Consider the following 24,127-nt stretch of genomic DNA (forward strand, 5'->3'; position numbering starts at 1 on the left):
TAGAAAGGAACAGTTTGAATCCATCTTCCACTACCCACCAAGCTTAGCCTTTATATAGCTTAGGGGACTCAAAGATTCTAATTTAGAAAAAACTGGAGGGACTGCAGATAAAGCATCTTTTCAATAATCTTGTGGGGCTTGCATCTCTACTCTGAGAGATTTACCTATAGCATTAAAAAGAAATTGCTATTTTCACTAGGTGGTAGGATCCCATGGCACTTCTACCTCAGGTCACGGCAATGCTTTCAGGTGAAGTTAACATTTTAACTAGAATCTATGGGACAATTTGGCTTTGGCATGAACATGAACATGAACTGATTGCAATGATATTTAAGAAGGAAAGCCACCCATATAGTCCCTGCTCTGGGTGCTGATTCTGAGAGGGCAAAAGAGCTAACAGGTGTACTACAATCATCTGGAGGTGGGACAAAGATTGGAGGTACCTGAGTTAAAATATCAAAGTGACGATGGAAACATGTTGACTCTGAGAAGGCCAGTCTGTCCAAGAAAAGGGAGGCTGGAGTTGTCCTGTAAACCATCCTCTCAGTCAGGAAAATGCTAGCCTCGTTCCAAAAGCATTGCCTGGTAAGGGGGAAATACACATGCTTTGCTACACATTTCAGGACATATTATATGTCCCTTGCTCATCACTTGGTTGCATGAACTGGGGCCAAGATGGAACAGCAATTTGACTCAATTACTACAAATAATACAAAATGATTAACTAAGCTATCCAGGTAAACCTTTAAAGTTCCAGTTCCACCAGGATGATGCAGTTAGTTGTGGGGTAGGGTAAGAGGCTCAGTCAGTCTTTCTAAACTGTCTACACATGCTCAATGAGCAGTAGATGTATACTAATAAATCAGTTTAGATTACAGAAAGCAGCCAAGTTCACACGCTAAACCTGTTTCATTCTAATCTCTTTTTCTGCTTAACAGGATAAAGCTTTGAAATTAAGGATGCTAAAATGCTGACAGAAGACTCCACATCACTTTGGTTTCAGTAATTAGGGGGTATTAAAAATAAATTAAGGAAGCATCAGGAATTATTTATGACTTTCATATAATAGTCTCAATTTGTTCTAATGATAACCTCACCCCAAGGTCACTGGTTAGAAATTTTCCTGGGGCTAAAAAAAAGAAAAAAATCCCTATCCTACCATGCTGGTTTGTGGAAATAGCCTACTTCTCTCTCCCATGCACCCCTTTTCTCTCCAATCAAGCCAAGCCATAAAGTGGTGGCTGGGGTGGGAGGGACATCAGAAAGCAGCAGCAGCAGTCAGAAGAGGAAGTTTAAGCTGCATCTCAAAAATAGGGCAGCAGAGGGCAGCATTTACAGCAAGTCTTACTTTACAAACTGTTTTAAGACAAGAGAGAGCAGCACACTTAAGTATCCACACATTTCTTCATTTAAAAACATCACTTCTTTATTTCAAAGGAAAAATAAAAGACCCTCCCAACCCTTTCCAAAAAAACCCAATAATAATAATAACAATAAAAAATCCTATTAGAAACCATAAGGAAGCACTGAGAATTCGAGTATTACATTCTTCAAGTATGCTGTTCAGATTTTTTTTTTGTTTTTAAACTGGTGACTGTACATATATTAAAAAAACAAAACAAATAAAACAAAACCTTAAAAGTGCGGCCAAAAGGTTTTTGTTTAAAATTAAGTATTTAGAAGGCTACTTCAAAATACTGCAGTAGGCCTGTGCTGTGATCCTGTGAGGACTTGGGGTGCAGGTGTGTGTTTTTGTCCTAGCAAGGTTAAGGGGTTTAAAAGTGACCAGACTTCCAGGTTTATCATGAGTGGCCAAACTTGGTGAAAAAGTCAGGGAGGTCCGTATGTTCTTCTGCAGACAAGGAAGATGCACCCTGAACCCAACAATTCAGACATGGAATGTGGTAGGACTTCACAGTAAAGTTAAGTCTGGGAGGGAGAGAGGTGGTGAGCTCAGACAAGGCAGGGTGCTAGGTTTAAATGGTTGGCCCTAATCAAGTTTTCTTATTATTTTAACGGGTTTTTAGTGCAGTCATTCAAGCTACAATTTAGAATGCCCTTCAGTGTGCTCCAGATTGTTGGTTCATGTTAAAGGACTGTTTAAGATTTGCATCCCGAGGAAAAATCATGCTACATAAAAATGATCCAAGATTTTGCCCAAAAAACTTCTTGGATAAAATCTAAAAAATACTATTGCAATTGTGTCTCTTGAAGAAAAAACCATTATTCTAAATGTAAACAGATTCACTCAACTCTTTTGTTGTAGAAACTTCAGAGTAGGTTAAGTTGCTGTCTAATTCTTCGCTGCATGCACTTGCCAGAGGGTAGGGGCAGCTGCCTTCTTGTGCCAGCATCATCTGGGGGATGAAAAGAACCGCTCCACGTAGCTGAAGAGTGCATCCCAGTGCTTCCAGAGAAAGGCAATGAAAACCACAAGGAATAAAGTGCTGAACGTCCTGCTGCGAGTCTTCATGAGGGGAACCACACAGTTGGCCACCGTGGAGACAAAGACTAAAAGAACTGCCATGACGGCCAGAAGGATGTTGATGAGTTTGCCCAGAAGGTTCCGGGCAGTGGCATTCTCCAGTCCTTCTAGCTGTACCACCTGCTGCTGCTGCTGCTGTAGCTCCATCTTGGAGATGCGGGTCTGGCATGCCTCCAGGGCCTCCTGTGGACCAGAGGGAAATAGTTCATTAAGGCTTTTGCTCACATGGACCCTGAATGGCTGGCGTGCCCCAGGGGCTTGCCAGATGCTGCCTGAGCTGTGCCAACAATTTAAAATATGCTCGAGTCTGAGTGAAAGGCGACCATAACTCATGTCCAAGTGACTATTAGTCACCTAACTGGCCTCTACTGAATTTCTGTATGATGTTGAACAAGGACCTGTGGTTCTACCTGGATTCAGACCTGAATATTTTAGTGACAAGACTTAAAATTATTTGTTTCATATTTTTACTTAAAAATAATTTAAGTACCACATATACAGATACTTTTTCAAAATAAAAAGTTCAAGCAGGACATTTCCCTTGATACTTTCCTCAATTCTCACACCTGCTCTGAAATCACATTGTTAGTTTGATGTGTGCTCATCCTTTCACCTGTGTTTAAAGGTACACACATATGTGCCCAGGGAAATGCATGGAGTTTGAACAGCGGCTTCTGAAACCTTTAAGTAGAGATCTACCTCATTCTATCTAACAAATTATTTTACAGTATGCAGGTAGAGTTTACTGAGCCATATGTTTATTATAGCAATGATGCAGTGAGCATCCAACGCACACGCTGCCTTGTATATACTATTGGACACGTGTTCCCTTTCAGGCTTATGCTGTAAGGTGGACACCATGTCTAAGCACTAGACTGGATATTAACAATGATCTTGTGCCTCCAGGTCATAGCTTTCCCCACGAGTTTATATAGGAAAAATTTCAACATAATATTCAGGGGACAGGACACCATTTCCTAGCTGTGGTCAGACATATGTTCAAATATGGCAGTGGCGAGAACCATGGGTTTTTCTGGTCCTGGCTTTCTGGTTTTGAAATGAGGTCCTGGAAACTTCAGACTGAGGTAGCTCGAGAACAGACAGTGGATGCTATAGAGCACAGAAAAATATTGCAAGGAAAAAACCACAAACAATTTTAGGGGCTGCAGAAGACAGCAGCTGGACAAAAGGTGTAATTGTTGTTACGTGACGCTGAGTCAACTGCAATAGCTCTGAACCTCGCCCTATCCCAAGCCAATCTTACGGTCTCTGACACAAATGCTCCCATTACCACAGTCACTGTGTCAATAAATTTCATCCAGGGTCTTCCTCTCTTGCCTTGTACCTCCGCCCTTCCAAGCTTGATGTCCTTCTCCAAGGACTGGTCCCTCCTGGCAACATGCCCAAAGTGTGTGAGATGGAGCTTCAGAATCCTTGCTTTCAAGGAGCAACCTGGTTTCACTCTCTCTTAGACAGACTTGTTTGTTCTCTTGATAGTCCATTAGTCCATGGTATTTTCAATACTCTTCTCCAGCACCACAACTCAAAGGCATTGATCCTTGTACAGTCATCCTTAGTCATTGTCCAGTTCTCTGATGTATAGCAAGTAATTGTGAAGACCATGGCCTGAATCAGGCGTGCTTTAGTTTCTAGACGGACATCATCGCTCTTTAACACTCTTTTTTTTTTTTAGCAACTTATTTTTTGATTTCCTGACTGCTGGGGCCAAGAGTGTTGATTGTGGAACTGAGTACGCTGAAACTGTTAATCTCAATCTCTTCTTCATCTATCATGGTGCTGCCATTTGGCTTTCGTTAGTGAGAATCTTTGTTTTCTTGATGTTGAGTTTCAATTTATATTGATGACTTCAGTCCTTTCAATCTGCAACAAATCCCTCAGGTCTTCCTCAACTTAGGCAAGCAGGTTATATCATTTGCATAACACAAATGAGTCTCCTTCAGTCCTGATGCCACATTCCTCCTCATGAAATCCAGCCTCCTGAATGATCTGTTCCACATTATGTATTGTTCTGCACATGAATTAAAAAGGTATGGAGACAAGACACCTCCTTGACACACTCCTTTCCTGATTTTGAACCATGCAATGTTTCATTGCTCTGTTCTGATGATTGCTTCCTGGTCCAAGTAAAGGTTAGCTACACAGGTAAGATACTCCTCTGTGACTCTGCTTTCAGCCAAGATTCATCTGACACTGCCTATATGATGTACCCAGTGCCATGACCTCTTTTAAGCCCAGAGTGCACTTCTGGTAGTTCCATTGATAAACTTTTCCAGTTGTTTCTGGATAATCTTCAGGAAGATTTTGCTTGCATGTGCTATTGTTTGATAATTTTCACACTCTGTCGGATCATCGTTTTTTGGAATGGGAAGAAATATGGATCTCTTCTAGTCAGTTGGCTTGGTAGTTGTCCTCTAGATTTCTTTGCACAACCTGGTGAGCTATGTCCAGCGACACACCTGTTTGTTGAAATACATTCAATTGATATTTCATCAATTTCTGAAGCCTTGTTATTTCCCAATTCCTTCAGAGCAGCCTGAACTTCCTCCTTCATCACCGTTGCTTCTTGATCATATGTTGTTTCATGAATTTTTTCTTTGTCAAGACAGTTCTTTCTTGCACAGTGACTCAGTGTACTCCTTCCATATTCTTTTGAGGCTTCCTGGAGCATTCAATATTCTGCCCACAGCATCTTTAAGTATTACCACTAAAGGCTTGAATTTGTTCTTCAGTTACTTCAGCTTAAGAAATGTGAGGGAGTTCATCCCTTCTGATTCTCTGATTACAGCTCTTTACATATTTGATTAGAAATACTTTGCACTGTCTTCCCAAGCTATCCTTTGAAATCTTCTGCCCAGCTTAACATCCTGATTTATTCTCTTTGCTCTGGCTTCTCACTGCTCTAGTAATACTCAGCATCTCTTCTGACATCCACCTCAGTCTTTTCTTCCTCCTCTGTCTTAGCAAGTACTTTTTATATTATTCATGGATGATATCCTCCCACAGTTCATCAGATCTTCATTCATTAGTGGTCAAGGCCTCAAACCTGTTCCTGAGATGGTTTTAAAATGCAGGTGTGATAGACTCAAGGTCAAATTTTGGTTCTCTTGGATTTGTTCTAAATTTCTTTTGATTCATTTTGAATGTGCCCATGAGGAGTTAATAGGTCTATTCTATAATCAGCACCTGGCCTAGTTTTCACAGCTGATACTGAGCTTCTGCAGTGATTCTTTCCACCGATGTAATCAATCTGATTCCTGTGTAGCCTATCAGGTGAGATGCATGTGTATAGTGCTGTTTGTATTTCTTAATTTGTATTTATTCATTTGTATATAAATCACTGACCATACAAAATTCTATCATTCTATCTCCAGCCTCATTTCTGACACCAACTCCATGTTTTCCAACTTCTGCATTCCAGTCACCCATTATTCTGAATGCATCTTGGTTGCATGCTCAAGCTATTTCTGATTGCAAAGCTGGCAAAAATCTTTTATTTCCTCCTCTTCTGCTCTGGTTGCTGATGCATATATTTGAATGGTAGTAGTATTAACAGGTCTTCCTTGTATGTGCACGGATATTATCCTGTTGCTCACAACACTGTATTTCAAGATAGATCTAGAAATGGTTATTTTACCTATGAATGTGTAGCCCCTTTCCCTCACCTTTTCATTTCCAGCATAGTAGATCACAGGCTGTCTAATTAAAAATGTCCCATGCCAGTCCATCATATTTTGCCAATATTTACAGTTGCTTAATTCTTTTAGGCTGCTGTAGTTACCTGGGCCACTTCCCTTCTTTCATGCTAGTTTATTTTCATCAGAACCACTAAGAAATGTTTTCTTAGAAATGATTCCCAACCACAGTTTAAAAAAAATGGTTAAATCTCAATTTGTCCCTTCCCGGGCTGGGGAGGGGGGAGGGGACCTTTGTTGGGAATAAACTTCACTCTGTGGAAAAAAAAAAAAATAAAAAAAAATGGTTAAATCTTTTATCTCTCCATGCAATAAGACAGTGGGGCTACAAGACTTAAGCATTTCTATTTCATTGGCTGTATTAACAAGTTACCTATAAAAGGTTTGAATTTGGCAGCTAGGAGGACAAAAGCCCTTTAAGCACACTTTTAAATTGAGACCGGGCTTAGAAATACCCTTTTTTTTTGCCATCACTTGCGGCAACGTGTTAAACACAGAAGAAAGAGACAGGTAAGATGGCTGTGACACTTAAAGCAATTCCTGAAGCAGTAACTAACAGATGTCATGCATATATGATTTTCTGTATATGGAACTACAGTGAACATAAGAAACACAATACCCCTGTGAAGGGTCAGGTGTATTATAGTGATGTAAGTTACTGTTAATACCCTTACTCTTCTCATTCTGAAAATATTTCTTACTCTCTCGTCATCTGCTTTATGCTTCGACTCTTTGTGCTAACCTGGATGTCCCGGGCTCGTTCATAGGATTGGTAAGCAATTTTTTCTTCCATGCTGGCCAATTCCTGTTTCAAGTTCAAGATTTCATTCTGGTGGAGCTCTGTTAGGTCATTGAGTTGTTCTTCTAGTCGTTCACATCTAAGAAGAGGAAGAGATAAGAATTTTATGCAGGCTGTGTTTTTCATTCACATTCAAACCCTAAAACCCATCTTTAAAGAGAGAAAATGAAAAGCACAGGAAATTATGTGAGTGGCCTGGGCTAACAGCACATGTCAGTGAGTACAAGTAGGATTAGAACTTTTAATTCCTAAAATGGATACCTTCACAAGTTCATACTCAAACAGTGACAGCTTTTCCACAATGTTCTTAGCACAGAGCACTGTCAAGGAGGTCAATCGTATGTTGACTTTGAGAATAGCTACAACTCTGAGCTATTATTCTGCTCTGAGATACACATGTACATATTATTCACTTGCTCTCATTGCCACAGTCAGAACTAGCTCATAACTGATCCTCCAGTGGGTTTTTTTGAGGTTGTAAATCACATAGGAAGAGACTGTCCATCTTTTCTCCATGAGCGTCTGGTGAATTCCAACTGCTAGTGTTACCTTAGCCTGATCCGGGCTACAATCTTTGCAATTACGTGTTATGCATTGGAGAGTTGGACAGTGAATAGGGATGATGGAAGGAGAATTGATGCCTTTGAGCTGTGGTGCTGGAGAAGAGTGTTGAATATACCACGGACTGCTAGGAGAACAAACAGGTTTGTCCTGGAGAGGGTGAAGCCAGAATGTTCCCTGGAGTCAAGGATTCTGAAGCTTTGTCTGACATACTTTGGGCATGTTACAAGGAGGGACTGGTCCTTGGAGAGGGACATCATGTTTGGGAGAGTGGAGGGACAGCACAGGAGAGGAAGACCCTCGATGAGATGGTTCAATTCTGTGAGTGGAGTGGTGGGAATGAATGTGTTTGAGACAGAGAGGTTGGCACAGGATAGAATGGCGTTTAGGGCTCTTGTACACAGGGTTGCTATGAGTCGCAAATGACTCGATAGCACATAACAACAACAAAAAGAACAACACGTGTTACCTTTGGATTAGCAGTGAGATGCTCCATAGAGTAGAGTACATCACCAGGACTTCCTTGCACATACAGGAAGGCAAGAAAACCTAGTCTATTATTAACCAGATCTTGTCAGAAAAGAAATGGCACAAAAGTGGAAACTAACCTTTCAAGAGTTACTAGTAGCTTATTCCAGCACTTACCTGGATGGAGGTTCTTGATTTCAAGTCCCAGAATATTAGAACCAGAAGGACCTCATAGTTAAGCTTAGTGTCTAGGACACATTAAAAACGAAAAACTCATTGCTGTAGAGTTGGAATCGACTTACTGCTGACCCTCCACTGGATTTTTAGGGCTGTAAATTGCACTGGAAGAGACTGCTCATCTTAACCCTTTGGAGTGACTGGTAGATTCATGACACAGGAGAGGTGCCGCCTTTGGGTCAGCAGTGCAACTCCCTATGGACCAGAACAACAGAGCTCCTGGATACTGGTTAACACTAATATGCTCTGGGATATATCTGTCAACAAATATTTACTTAAGGCTTGTGTCCTCCAGGCATGGCTCAAAGTATTGATAGTACTGTTAAATAAATAATAGTGCCTGTCTTTGGGAAGTTATGTTTTAAAAGGAAACTCCCAAAATTTCAAGTATGGATGTTTAAGATGCAGATAGATTGACTCATATGGTAAAGAATGGGGGGGGGGGAGCTGGCTTAGCTAAAACAGTCAAGAAAAACACTTCCTATTTAACACTCTTTGGCAATGAGAGCTGAAACCTAAATGGTGAGAAGAATGGAGTTAGGAAATTAAAAGATGAATTGCACCGGGAAAATATGCTGTCAGGGGCCCCTCCAGAGTGCTTAGGGGCAATGATGTCAATCTAGAGACTGAGGTCTGCTTGATCTAGGCCATCACCTTCTTAATTACTTGTTATGCATCAGAGATCTGGACTAAGGATGAAAAGAAGAATCGATGCCTTTGACATGTGGTGCTGTTATGTGCCGTTAAGTCAACCGCGACTCATAGCAACCTGTGTACAACAGCTCTGAACTCTGCTCTATCCTGAGCCAACCTTATTGTCTCTGACATACCTACCCCTATTATCCCAGTCACTGAGTCAAGTCATCTCATAGAAGGTCTTCCTCCCAAGCATAATGTTCCTTTCCAAGGACCAGTGAGTACTGAACATACCATGGACCGCTAAGAAAACAAAACAGGTCTTGGAGAGAGTGAAACCAAGTTTCTCCTTAGAGGCAAGGATTTTGGAGCTCTGTTTCACATACTTTGGGCACGTGTCCAGGAGGGACAAGGACTTGGAGAAGGACATCATGCTTGGAAAAGTGGAGGTACAGTGCAGGAGAGGAAGACGTCAGATGAGATAGACTGATGCTGTAACTGGGGTAATGGATACAGGAACAGGCTCAGCTTTGGGCAGGCTTCAGAGCTGTTATACACAGGGTTGCTATGAGTCACAGGTCTATGGCACATAACAACAACAGTCACACATAAGCAAAATATTGCTGAAGACCATCCAAAAATGGCTAGTCCACTGCGAGAAAACTGCCAGAAGTTTAAAGGTTTAGAGAAGGCTGTAGCACTGAAGATATCACTGCTGATGTCTGACTGAAAGCACTGAATATCAGAAGAATGTCTGTTTTATTGACTATGCAAAGGCATTTGACCGGGTAGATCATAACAAACTATGGCTAATATTGAGAAGAAATGCTATCTCAGAACACTTAATTATGCTAATACAAAACCTTTATCTAGATCAAGAGGTTGCTGTCCAAACAGAGCAAAAAGGAACACTGCATGGTTTAAAATTAGAAAAGGTATACATCAGGGTTGTATCCTTCCTCTCTATCTATTAACTCTATATGATGAACAAATAATTTCAGATGTTGGATCCTGTGAAGAAAAATGGGGCATCAGGATTGGAGAAGACTCATCAATAACCTGCAATATGCAGATGACATAGCCTTGCTTCCTGAAAGTGAGGAGGAATTGAAATGCTAGTTGCAGAAGATCAAAGCATTGCATCTCAACATCAAGAACACAAAAATACTCACCACTGAATCAATAAGCAACATCATCACAGATAGAGAAAAGCATCACAGATGGAGAAAAGATGAAGTTGACAATTATTTAATCTTATTTGGATTCACAATCAACACCCTTGGCACCAGCAGTCAGATGAAGAGACAGTACTGGGAAAGTCTGCTGTCAGGGACCTCTCCAAAGTATTTAGTATTGTTACTAGTGTGAACACTAAGGTGCACCTGGTGCAACAATGGAGTCTTTTCAACCACTTGCTACATCTCTGAGATCTGGACAATAATAAGGATGACAGAAGAAAATTTGATGCCTTTGAACTGTGGTGCTGGAAATGGTACCGAATTATCTCCTGGACTGGTGAAAAACCTGTTATGTTTTGAAAAAAAAAACACAGCCAGTATGTTCCCTGGAAGCAAGGATGGTGAAGATTTGTCTCACATATTTCGGGCTTGTTGTCAGGAGAGGCTATTCCTTGCAAAGGGACATCATGCTTGGAAAAGGGGAGGATCAGTGAGAGGGGGAAAGACCCTCAATGAGCTGGACTGACAGTGCCTAGAGAAATGGGCTCCAGTGTGTCAGAGATTATGAGGATGGCACAGGGTAAGACAGAGTTCAGATGTGTTGTTCATAGGGATACTACAAGTTGTACTCCACTCGAGAGTCCCTAACAACAATAACAAACAGAAATTTATTTTTTAATTTTATTACTAATTTCAATGAAAATTTACAGAGATTTTGGATTTCCATTCACTCACTGTTGCACTTTTCTCCGCTCCAAACCCTCCCCCCAAGTACACTACCCACTTGGAAAAGTAATAGAAAAATTCTTTCATTGTTTTACAATCCCTCCCCCCAGGTCCACTCCACTATGCAACCTTCGCTCTGGACTCCCATCATGACAAGAATACCTAATCACATATCCCTTTTAAACAGTTTTCTCCCTCATCTGTTTCAATGCAGTATACATTATTGAACCCATCTTTCTCAGTCTCCCCCCAACCCCAAGGTCAGTCCTGTTTTACAACAGTGGCACCATGCAGTATTTGTTCTTTTGTGACTGAGATACCTCACTCAGCATCATGTCCTCCAGGGTCACCCATTTTGAATAATGCGTGAGTTCCTTGTTTTTCAATGCAGCATAGCATTCCATTGTGTGACTATACCACAGCTTCTCTATCCATTCGTTTGTTGATGGGCACTTAGGTTCTTTTGAACTCCTTGCTATTGTGAATAAAGCCATGATAAACATGGGTGTGCATAACTATATGCTTTTAATGTTGAACTTTACAGTATAGGAATTATATCTCAATAAAGCTATAAAAAGAGATCATAGATATCTGCAAACAGTTTACAATGCATAAATAAAAAAATAGACAGATGAGGTATGGTCCCAAGCCACAACAGTAAAGTTCACTAGGGCAATAAACAACATATGCTGGTGGGATTAGAGAGAGCTTGGAATTCTTATTCACTGCTGGTGGAAATGTAATATGCCAAAGCCACTATGGAAGGTAGTCTGGCATTTTCTCAAAAAGTTAAAAATAGAAATACCATTTGATCCAGCAATTGCAATACTGGGAATATACCCTAAAGAAACCAGAGACACAATTCAAATAGATGTATGAACACCCATGTTTATTGTTGCATTATTCACAATAACAAAGAGATGGAAGTAACTCAAGTGCCCATAAACAAACGGGTAGAATTAACTAGGTACATTCACACAATGGAGTATTATACAGCACTGGAAAAAGGAACTTGTAAAATATTACACAACATGAGCGAGTTGTGAGGACATTATGCTGAGTGAAAGATCTGTCACAAAAGGACAAATACTGCATAACATGCTTTTATAAAACAGGACAGACATGGGGGGAGTTGGGGAAAAGTGGATAATAATGAATACTGCATTAGAACAGATGAGGGGAAGAACTGTCTGAAAGTAATATATGACTAGACATTATATGCATGACTACAAGGAACAAGGAGTGCATTGAAAGGTGGGCTGGGGAAGGGGGAAGAAAATGTGCAACAATGAATAAACAAAAAGACAGAGGAGAGATTGGTATATTGGGAAGATACACGATAATATAGTAAAATGTTGAATCTAAGAACATGGCTGTACCATTATTTCAACTTTGTAACATCTTGGATAGGTGCTCTATTGTACATAGGGTTTTCGAAGGCCTGTAATTTCAGAAGTGGATGGCCAATCCTTCTTCCTACTCTGTCTCAATTTTTAAATATATATAACAGTATCTGACAGACAAACATTCTACAGAAAAGAATAGATGAAAGACATTTACCAGTTAGACCAATATTCAATGTTGCTGCCCACCTGGCTACATGTTTGGTTGGTTTTGGGGTTTTTTTGTTTGCTTTAAATCAACCCTTTCCCTACTCCACCACCAACCCTTCCTACTTTTGCTTACAACATTCAACACCCATCTCCCATGTGACCAGCCCCTGATGTGATGTCCTAAGTCTCAAGCAATCAGGGTATCTCTGATTCTGACCATATCATGCTGCTGTCAGTCTCTTATGATGCGGTCAGTATGACTTCAATTTAAAGTTCTTAAGTACAACTGTCATGTATAGCTTCGAAAACCCTATGTACAACAGAGCACACTTACGATTATCATTTGGACTAACAGACATGGCAATTGAAACTGAGATCTTAGAAATGGAAACACAGAGAAATAGCTGTAAGGAGGCACTAGTGATTGGAACGTGGAATGTGAGAAGCATAAATGAGTTATGGTGCTGGAGAAGAATGCTGAATATACCATGGACTGCTAGAAGAACAAACAGGTTTGTCCTGGAGAGGGTGAAGCCAGAATGTTTCCTGGAGTCAAGGATTCTGAAGCTTCATCTGACATACTTTGGGCATGCTGCAAGGAGGGACTGGTCCTTGGAGAGGGACATCATGTTTGGAAGAGTGGAGGGACGGCGCAGGAGAGGAAGACCCTCGATGAGATGGATTGATTCTCTGGGTGGAGTGATAGGAATGAATGTGTTTGAGACAGTGAAGTTGGCACAGGATAGAACAGCGTTTAGGGCTCTTGTACATAGGGTTGCTTTAAGTCGCAAATGACTTGATTGCACACAACAACAACAACAACATCATCTTGGAGCTTGCCTTTGTGAAAAAGTTTCTTATAGAAAAAACGAGGAAGCTTTTAAGGTGAGGAAAGTAATACGTGAGTATGTGCTCCCTGAAAGCAAATCAAGTACAATATTAAACTTTTTTTTTTTAACCAATCAATCTTACGGTAACCGATGGCAGTCTAATTTTAGGCTTATTACTGTGTTAAATTACAAAACAAAGTCACATCTGTCTTTTTCTAGGATTACTGCCATTTATGTACCTCTTCTAACTTTTTAGGGTTACTGAAACCAGAAACATTTAAAATACTGTTTGGTTTGATTGGGAGGGAAAGTTCTTGATCAGGAAGAATCTTAAACATTAGGGATCAGAAAATAATTTAGAGATCTAATTAAATTTCTTTCTATAGGGGAGTTATCTCTACAGCATTGCTCCTAATAAGCTATTTCTTCCTGTTACGTGTCAGTTCCTGTTAGAAAATTCTTTCTTAAAAAAAAAAAAAAGAAAGAAAATTCTTTCTTAAACTCAACTAAAATCTAACCACATGACTTTCACCTCTGCCCATCTCTAAGGAGCAAACCTACCTACTCCAAAGAGTAATTTTAAAGATGAAATAAAAGGATCTCAAAGGTAGAATGTCTCACCGAGTTGTTCTGTGAGACAGAATATCACATGTATATATATATGTCTTTATTTTTCTCTTTGTGGGTCCTTCTAGTTCCCGCAACAACTGCTATTTGGTAGTTCAAAAGGACTGCTTGCCAACCACATGGTCTCACGTATTCTGGGTTTTCACTGTTCACACAGTTCACACTGTATTTTACATGTTTGCTTGCCACTTCTGAGTCTTCATTTATGTCCATTACCCCTAGAATGTGTCACATTTTAAGTTTTTTCTAATACAGTGCTTCATTTTGGGGATAAACGTCTTTCGCCTCTTATGTTAGGGTCACAGGCTCTCTCTTTTTTTGTGATGCTACTCCTTCTATACCTAGAATTAATTAAAAGCCCACTGCTGAGAGTCAACTTAACTCACATCAATACAATAGGACAGAGTATAATTGCTCTATGAGGTTTCCAAGAAAGCAGACTGCCTCACTGTTCTCCTGTTGCTTGGGCTCGTGGGTTTGGACCACTGACATTTTTGGTTAGCAGCTGGGTGGTTTAATCACTTTACCATCAAGTTTCTCAGATTCAGAATGACAGCCATTAAAGCCAAGAGTAGTGCAGAGCCTCTGGGTCAGCAGTTCTACAACTTTTCCACATTTTGCTGTCCACAGTGTGCCTGCCATACAGTTTTAAAGAATTCTCCTAAGAATGAAGTCAGTGCACTAGAGGTAAATACACGGAAAATAAAACCTAAACAAAACCGGATTTATCTTAAAACTATTTTCTTTACTTCCAACGTTTTAAGTTAGAGGGACATGGAGGCTTAGAGTTTACTCAAGGTTATATAATTTAATAGGGACATATTTTCCTAGATAGAAACTGTTTTGTGTTTTATTTATTTATTTTTTTTTAAACTCCCACTAAACAGTCTGGCCTAGTGGCAAGAAGCTGTGCTGCAATCCCAAAGGCACATGGTTTGAAACCACCAGCTGCTCTGTGGGAGAAGGCTGGGCAGTCACCTCTCATGCAATTTATTGCTTCTGGAAACCTCGAAGAGGGTCAGTTATGAGTCAGTTCCCACTAGTCAGCACATACCACCCACCCCCACCACAACCACAACCACCAGTATTTAGGTTGCTGAATTGCCTCTTTCACCGAGTTTCATTCTCATGTTGCTGGACTTACTTTAGCAAAAGCGAAATTAAGTTTTCCTTTCGTTTACTATGTACAGAGTGGTGGACATTATAATACAAAACACACTAATAGAAAGAAAAAGTAGACAGACCAAAATAAAAATATTTCTGTATTTTAAGGGCCTAAACTTGTCTACTTATATTTTCTAACATACACAAAATAATCAATTTATACTCATATGTATTATTGTTGTTGTTGATTGCCACTGAGTCAAGAACGACTCCTAGAAACCCTAAGAACAAAAGGCCTGAAGCCTTTCTATAACTATCAAGATGAATTATCTGTTCTGTATCATATCCATATAGTTTCAATTGCTAAAAACAACAACACAAAAAATGGGCAACCACAACAACAAGAAATCAAAACAGCTTACTGGAGGTATAACACACTACAAGAAACAAACAAATCTTGAATGTTGTTTCAGTTAAGTCAGATAGTTTTCATTGGTATTATCTTTCCTACACTGCATACTGTTTCATTTACCTTTCTAAGTTGGTACTAAACATAGGTTGTGTAATTCCCATAGTCTGTTCATGGGATTCTTCCTACAGCATCACACAGATGGTATTACTGTGCACATGGACTCTCTTTTCCAAAGTTGGGTAGCTTCTTTGACTTATTTCGTATCAAGACGGTCAGTATAAATATAAAATGGGTTCCTAACATTTCTCCGACTCAAGTTAGCCAGACAACTGGGTTAATTCATTCAGTGTCCTAGTGAAGCTTTCCTTTACATTAATGCAATGGTCCTAACTCTCTTCCTTTGGTGGCAATGCCTTTTGTATACTTTGGGGAAGGTGTTTCAAAGCCACTTTTATCTGAACTTTGCATATCTCCAGAAAGAGCTGTGTAGAACTCCTAATGTTCACCATTCTCTTCTAGAAAAGAAATTCCTTCAGAGATTGTACAGTTTACTTACTGTCACATGGAAAATTAAAAGCAAGATTGTCTCAAAATAATAATCTCTTCAAATGACAAAAATATATCTATTACTCCCAGAGATGGTACTTTATTAGCAAGTACTTAAATAGAAAAGTGGCATTTTAGGGTAAGAAGAAAAAGCTCCATTTGACTGAGATCAAATATTTGAGGGGACTGATTGCCAAAGTGATACAAAGTTGCAGCATACAAAAGCAAGCACTGTCCCATTAATTAACAACTAATCCACATTTGAGTGAAAAGAATTACCTGGAGAATGACTTTCTGAAAAAAAAAAAAAAAAGTTGCTATTATTGTGTAGCTGAAATTCTAGCACATTTAACACACAAATAATTGTGTTTGGATTACCAAAGCAATAAGCACCTCCAGTCTGCAGGAAACATCAGGGAGGAAACAGAAAGCTGTAATCCTTGAGGAATTTGTGAGATTTGATGAACCAAGAAGTTGGCAAAATGCCCTTGGTGTTTAAGAATGCAGGCCTTCTGGATTGTCCTTAATATGTTGAAATAAACTTTACCGGCATGTCATTATTAAAACATTATCCTCAATTTGTTCACCCAGGTTGGAAAATTTGTTCTCAGCCCTTTCCACAACTTCACATCTTACAATCTGATAGCACAAAGCTGATCATCTTTGGCAATTTTTAGTGCCATTAACCTCAGTGGAGGTGTATGTGAAATTCTGATCTGAAAATAAGTCAACACAAAATGATGTGGTGTTTTTAAAAGGTGGACAAGTGCCTGTGGGGGAAGAATTTAGGGTTCAACTTATTATCATCAAAAACATCAACACACCAGCACCAAAAAAACCCAAGAACAACTTCTTGTGTGCAGTATCTGCCTCTGAGGAGCTCAGATTCCTAATACATTAATCCTTACCTCCTTCTGCTCTGGGAGGTACTTCAATAGTATAACTGAGAAAATGGTGTGTTACGTGTTGCACTGCTAAATGAAAGGTCAATGGTTTGAATATACCTGCTACTCCAAGGGACAAATCAGTAGTAACCTTCTGTAAAGATTTACAGCCATGGAAACTGATGCAGAATCAGAACTGACAAGATGGCAGGAGGTGTGGGAGAGATGGTAGGCCTACAAAGATTCAGTTGCTACCAGAGGCAGTGAAGATAGGAATTAACTTGGTGCATGCCTCCTAATTTTAGGCTTCTTTTACTGGCTCTCCCATCCTTCTGTCATCATCATTGGGGAAAAAAAAAATTTTTAAAAAAAAGCAAAATCTGACTAACAAGAAAGAAAACATTAATATTCTAGTTCCCTACTTCCCACTATTTTAATTATTAACATTATAGTAACTCTCACTGTTAGTATTTATTTCTTGCCTGAATTCTAAAAGGGAGAAGCAAGATACAGAATTCAAAGAACACTTCCGATTTCACTTAAAATATTAACATTAAATGAATGAATATAGGGAAAAGGGAGGTAAATAGTGCACAGTCTTTCATGCGTAATTTCTTAGCGCAAAAGAATTCATTTTAGAGGGATTTGATTTTGACCTTATCATATGATGTTAACTAAGAGTTCTCTGGACATAAAAGAAAGGGTTCTTGATTCTGTAAGTATAAAATTTTATACTAGCCTCTCATGCAACTTCATTTGAATACAAAGTAGCCTGAGATTAATAGCCAATTTTAAGAATTTGTACTCAGATACTTCCTAAATCACTACAAACCAAAAGGAACCTAGATATTTAATAAGATTTAACTACTAGACATGTTGCAAGGAGGGACCAGTTCTTGGAGAGGAATGTGACGCTGAGGGGGGTGGAAGGACAGCACAAGAAAGGAAGACCCTTGATAAAGCTGGATTGATTCAGCGACGAGGGTAATGGGGGTAGGTGTGTCAGAGACAATAAGATTGACACAGGATAGAACAGGGATTTGAGCTGTTGTACATAGGGTTTTGCTCAATGAGTTGAAAGCAATTTGATGGCACACAACAACAATTTAGAAAGTCTTAGCATTCCAATAATTTTTTAAAAAGAAGGTTTATGTTGTATTTTGGTAGGTGAAAGTCTCAACTCCACTAAAATTAACACCTGCTTTATCTACAAAGAATTATATGTATGTAGGTTTAGTTGTAATTTAAAAATGAATAAAGATCTTGGAAAAGTGGTTCAGACACTAGATTGGTCAACCCAGTAGTCACTTTCACAGATGAGTGACAAGACCGGGGCCCCTTCTGGTTCAAATTCCTGATGAATGAGAAAGTAGATGACTCCACATCTGATACAAATTGGGTGTGGCTCAAAAGTTTGGCACTACTATCTTACAGAATCAATGGGGGACTCGAATAAAAATTTGGGCCCCCAGGACAGGATGGCTAAAAGAAACATCTAGAGCAGGGAGTGAGAGAACAGAAAGAACCAGGACCCAGGGTTGAAGGCAAAAGGGCAACTACTATTTTCCAAATGTGTGCCGTATTTGTGGGGAAGCTGCGGCTAAGGTTTGACCTCAAAAGAAGGGTAGAGGTTGGGTGGGAGCTTGAGAAAATTCCTGGTTGAAATGGACAAAGTGGGTTTCCCTCCTACTGTTTTACTTCCTATTATGCTGAAATCTAGAAAAGAATTCGGAGACAGTGAAATAGCATTTGGTTGGTAAAAAGTCCCCAACTTTCAGGTTAGTCATTACGTTATCTTAAAGAGAAGAAACAATACACACATAAAGCAACAGGAAACAAAACCTAGAGGAATTTTTCTGGACAACGTGGATTAATTGTACTGACAATTTTCTAACACCCTGGCATATCTCAGGTTTTGATATCTCCATAACTATGAATAGTCCACTCTCCCCACTTGGTGAAAGAGTACAGAAGGAGTCAGTATTTATTTAGCTTCAATTCTAAAGGCCTATTATTGGTAATTTCATGAGCTTTGGTGCTGGAGAAGAGTTCTGAATATACCACTGATGGCTAAGAGAATAAACAGGTTTTTCCTGGAGAGGGTAAAGCCAGGGTGCTCTAGGAGGCAAGGATTCTGAAGCTCCATTTGACATACTTTGGACATGTTACAAGGAGGGACCAGGGACCAGTACTTGGTGAGGGAGGACATGCTTGGGAGGGTGGGGGGACAAAAGAGGAAGACCTTCGATTAGATAGACTGATTAAGTGACTGGTGTTTTGGGGGTAGGAATGTCAGAGACAAAAAACTGGCTCAGGATGGAGCAGGGTTCAGAACTATCATACATGGGGTCGCTATGAATTGCAGGCGACTTGATGGTATTTAACAACTACAAAAATGCTCTTTGCAATTACTTGCTATGCATCAGAAAGCTGGACAATGACTAGAGATGACAGAAGGAGAATTGGTGCCTTTGAGCTGTGTGTGGTGCTGGAGAAGAGTATTGAATTTACCATGGACTGCTAGGAGAACAAACAAGTTCGTCTTGGAGAGGGTAAAGCCAGGGTGCTTCTTGGAGGAAAGGATTCTGAAACTTCGTCTGACATACATTGGACATGTTGCAGGGTGGGATCAGTCCTTGGAGAGGGATGTCATGCTTGGGAGGGTAGAGGGATAGTGAGTGGGGTAATGGGGGTAGGTGTGTCAGAGACAGTAAGGTTGGCACAGGATAGGGCATGGTTCAGGGCTGTTGTGCATAGGGTCACTATGAGTCACAGGCAACTCGACGGACCACCCCCACCACCCCCACCCCCACCCCCTCCCTGTACAGTAGATATCATTAAATTGGTATGGTTTTTTTAAAAGGAAAAAATTGTGGCTCAGATGAGTTATATAACTTAGTCACAGTATTACAATTAGCTCAGAACTCGCGAGTAAATCCAGGCTTTAGAATTCCAATATCTTTTCTATCTCCTTTTTCCTTCCTCTCACTGTTATCTCTTTAACAGCCAAAAGAGGGATGAACTGACCTGCAAAATTCTTCTGCAGAAAGCCTTATCCTTCAAAACAGCATCTCCTAATTGGGATAATTATCACTATAAATTAAGGCTAATTACTCAGTCTCTACTTCAAAGTTAGGGTTCAAATCCACCCCACATATATCTTTTGGAGGTTCTCAGCTTAATTTTCAGTTGGCATATAGGTCTAACACTTGGAATAAAGGGATTAAAATAGTGACACTCGACTATATACCTGTCTAACAGTCAGTGGCAGTACAATAAAGGAAAATTATATTTAAGCAATTATTTGTTTAGTTAGACCTCCAACAGCTATGCTTAATGGAGCTAGCCTATTTACTGACTGTTCTACTGTGGGCAGAGAATTGTAGTGGCCACTTCTTTCTATATTTTTGCTTTCATGACTCAGTGCTATTTAAAATATACTTTGCCTTAGTACAACATTCTCAGATGCTGATTTTCAAAGGATAGTAATCTTCTTAAAATAGAGGTTTCCAAAACAGCATCAGTGCTCACCAGCACCAGAAGAGTTTCTAAGCCTGTCCTACTCAACACTGCTCTGAAAAGGCAGTAGCTGAGGAGCCTCCCCAGCCAGATGCACTAAGGGATAAGTAACAAGAGCCTGTAAGACTGTCTATTATGCTTTCCCATTTTTAATGCAGTTAAACAGAACTGAAATTTTCCTGCTCTAGGCTTTTTAATGTATTATACCAGCTATGGAAAAAGAAGAGGCCTACAGTTTTCAGGAGCAAATGAAATATAATTAAACCTTTTTAATATGCCACACACTGGCAAAAGAACAAATTAATCTGTCTTGAAAGAAGTACAACCAGAGTGCTCCTTAGAGGTAAGGATGGTGAAATGTGTTCTCACTTAACTCTGGGCACATTTTCAGGTATAGCCAGTCCTTGGAGAGAGTCATCATGCTGGGAAAGGTAGAAGAACAGACAAAGAGGAAGGTTTTCAAGGAGATAAGCTGACACAGTGAAGACCACAATGGGCTTGACAATGGCAGAGATCATGAAGACAGTACAGAAATGGGCACAGTTCAGATCTGTTGTTCACAGGGTCACTGAGTTGTAGTTAATAACAACAAACCTTTTTCACTGTGTGAACTACTACTTTATATTCGAGCCTCAGTGTATACTTCTGTAAAATGAGAAGCTCTAAATATCTAAGTGTACTGAAGCATTAAGTTAACCCATGAATAATCTCCTATCAACTGGATGCTATGAATGAGTTTCAACTTGACAACAGTGAATGAATGGCCACTGATAAACCCAGGATAACACAGGAATGGGAAAGAAAGACAATCTGAACAAGAACGTGAAGCCACATATCCCAGTATATACATGTGATGTGCCGTCTAGTCGCAACTGTGCTGTCTAGTTGCAACTGGCTTCTAGCTGATCGTTCTGTGGGTTTTCAGAGGCTGTTAACCACACAAGAGACTGCTCATCTTTCTCCTGAAGAGTAGAGCTCCAGGTACACAGCTATAAATACATAAATAAAATCTCCAAACCTTGTCACTTTGCTCCTCAAAAACATATTCTCAAGCATCTGAAAGTTCAGTGAAAAACTCAAGTGCAAAGCTCAAAGACTATTATGTCTAGTTACGAATCAAACGTTGAGATGGAGTTTAAATGCAAGTTCTACCATAATGCTTTCCCAGGCTAGCAAAAAACAAAGAGTATGCTGAAGAATTATCATTCAGTTATGGCACAATTCTGTGGGTGAAGAGAGGGACACACATGCCACAGTCTTCAAAATGCTTCTGTTCATTCCAGGAGAGCAAGTAGACTGTCGTGGGCAAAAATCTTGACTTGGCATTACTCACTAGGATAGAGAGCAATGGGAACCATGCAATACTCATCATCCTTATCCTTATCCTCGTTGGGAGTGAGAACCTACACATATTCTGCCTGTGACTCCCTTATGATTGATCCTTAATCTGCATCAGTGAGGTGGCCTATCTCTGGCTGACAGATTTAACTGAGTACCCCATGGAGGATAGGCAGCATGATGATGTAGGAAAAACTGATTTCATTTTACTTGGATCTACAAACAATACCCAATCAAGAAACTGAAAGATAAGTTGCCCTGGGGAAAATCTGCTGTCAAGGATCTCACCTCTCCAAAATACTAATGAGTAAGAATGTCAGTATAAAGACTACCTGATTCAAGCCTTGCTATTTTTAATTGCTCTGTATGTAGCTGAAAGTTGGACAATGAATAAGAAGACCAAAGAATCATGATGTCTTTGATACGTGGAGTTGGTTTGGATGCCAAAAGAGCAGATAAATTTGTCTTGGAAGAAGAGTAAGCCAGGGTGCTAGCTCCAGAGGCAAGATTGGTGAAACTTTGTCTCATATACTTTGGACATCAGGAGGGGTCAGTCCTTGAGACAAAGAAAAGAAGACCCTCAGTGAGATGGACTGACACATGACTGTAAAGACGGACTGCAGCATGGTGGAGATTGTGAGGAGGACCGGAAGGCGTAAGGCTCACAGGGTTGCTAGGAATCATAGTTGACTTGATAGCATGTAACAGCTCCACAAGGGATGTTATTTCTCTCTACATATAACGAATTAAATGTCACTATGTAAAGTTAGCAGAGATTTTAACTCAGAAGAGTTTAGTTCTTTGAGAATTCTCTATCATTCAAACATTTCCCAATTAATAATGAAAGAAACAGAAATATTTATCTGAGTTTCCAAGACTGTAAACTGAATGAATGGGGGGAGACTGGAGCTATTGTGAGAATTAGAGATAATATATGGAAATAACTTAGCATTACGCATGCATATCACAGTTTAGTAAACGCTACCAGTGGTAGTGTTATTTTCATTAAATAGTAAGGAACAACACTGTATTGCTGCCCTCTTGTCCATTTAGAAAAAGAACAGCAAATAGGTATCTAGTGCAACCATGTTATGTATACATATTGGATCCCTGGTCACAGGAGAGTCCTTTAAAAATGTCTTCATAGCCTGCTTCATTCCTAGACAAAAAGTCATGCCTACAACAAGAGAAGGAGGAGTCAGTAAAGAAAAGCTACTATAGGTGGCTCACTATCAACAGTGTAGAAGACACATTGACAGGAGCAAAAGAACCTGTAAGGAGACAAAGAACTAAAACCCATGCTGTCCAAGACTATTTACAGAGGCACATAACCCGTACACACCTAACTAACCTGAGAGCTAAAGACTGCAGTGTGTGCCCACTCACAGATCCCTTGGAAGATAAGTCTAATGCTCTGCTTTTGAAAGGCCACAGTCTTGAAAATCCTATGGAGTTTCAATCTTCACACAAGTGGTCACCATGAGTTGGGTGACTGAACAAAGTCTAACAACTATCTGGAAGTATGGTATCATGGACGTTTCTCCTAATGTGGGATCAAGCTATTTCTAATCAACTTAAGGTCAACCTGACTGAAAGATAGCTAAGAAATTCTCCATAAAAGCTTAACATGTGAAAGGTTCTAGTGTTTTAAAGAACACTGGAACAAATTATGGAAACTCATGTGAAACAGTTACAAAAATAAAGCCAGATAAATATCATATTTGCTGTATAAAGACATACATAATGGAGAATTCTTTCAAGTTTAGCCATTCTACATGGGTGAAATTATTGTTGAAACAAAAGAGCTGGGCAAAGCAGGTGGACTTTCTCCAATGCTTTTCTTAAAGATTTTGTTCTATTAAGATTCTTTTCAAAAGAAGAGACCATTCTAAGGCTGAAGCAGGAAGACAAGTCAAATTACCTATGTACAGTTCTACCCTCCCCAAACTTTTGTCTTTCATTCTGAGATTTCAAAATTTCTCCATATTTTCTCTTCATTTCACAAAAACAGGTATTTTTTTTTTAATACAGAAAATATAAAGTGTAATTTCAGAAACGCACTTCTCACTGCCCTGTTAAGTGGCTTGGAGTTGATTCTTCCCATAAGGTATCAATAAGGAGCTAAAACTCTGCTCTTCCAGTTTCTGACTATTTTAAATGAATACACAGATGGGCAGATTTGCTTTTTTTTCTCCTTAAATTTTCTCACATTTTCCTACATCTAGCTTGAAGACTTAACAAGCTTTATATGAATTTTAAACTTTAGAGTAATTAAAAAACTTGCATGTTTTTCTAGACACTAACAAAAATGTACACTTTTAGCAACCAGTCTCCATGTTTAGAGGAGTACTAACCTAGCCACTACCAAGTAGCAGTGAAGCACCACAGGGGCAGGTACTAAACTATATGGTTTACATACATCATTTAATTATCAAGATAACCTTATAGAAGAACATTTTTATTCCTGTTGAAGATGAGGAAAACAAGTGTTTAATTAAACAAGTGTTTAAT

General features: G+C 39.6%; 1 protein-coding gene across 2 annotated transcripts in view; it reads right to left on the minus strand.

Moving 5' to 3' along the window:
- Positions 1 to 1,404: 1,404 nt before the first annotated feature.
- TMCC1 (transmembrane and coiled-coil domain family 1) overlaps positions 1,405 to 24,127 on the minus strand; it is a 172,738-nt gene continuing 150,015 nt past the window's right edge. For both annotated transcript variants that reach the window (XM_006901041.1, XM_006901042.1), the window contains exons 3-4: positions 6,941 to 7,076; positions 1,405 to 2,668 (exon numbers count right to left, since the gene is read on the minus strand). In XM_006901041.1, coding sequence (XP_006901103.1) covers positions 2,354 to 2,668; positions 6,941 to 7,076 — 451 coding nt within the window. In that variant the 3' untranslated portion in view covers positions 1,405 to 2,353. The remainder of the gene's footprint in view (positions 2,669 to 6,940; positions 7,077 to 24,127) is intronic.

Source organism: Elephantulus edwardii, unplaced genomic scaffold (assembly GCF_000299155.1).
Source record: "Elephantulus edwardii isolate Elephantulus edwardi_28Jun2011 unplaced genomic scaffold, EleEdw1.0 scaffold00306, whole genome shotgun sequence".
Taxonomy (NCBI): domain Eukaryota; kingdom Metazoa; phylum Chordata; class Mammalia; order Macroscelidea; family Macroscelididae; genus Elephantulus; species Elephantulus edwardii.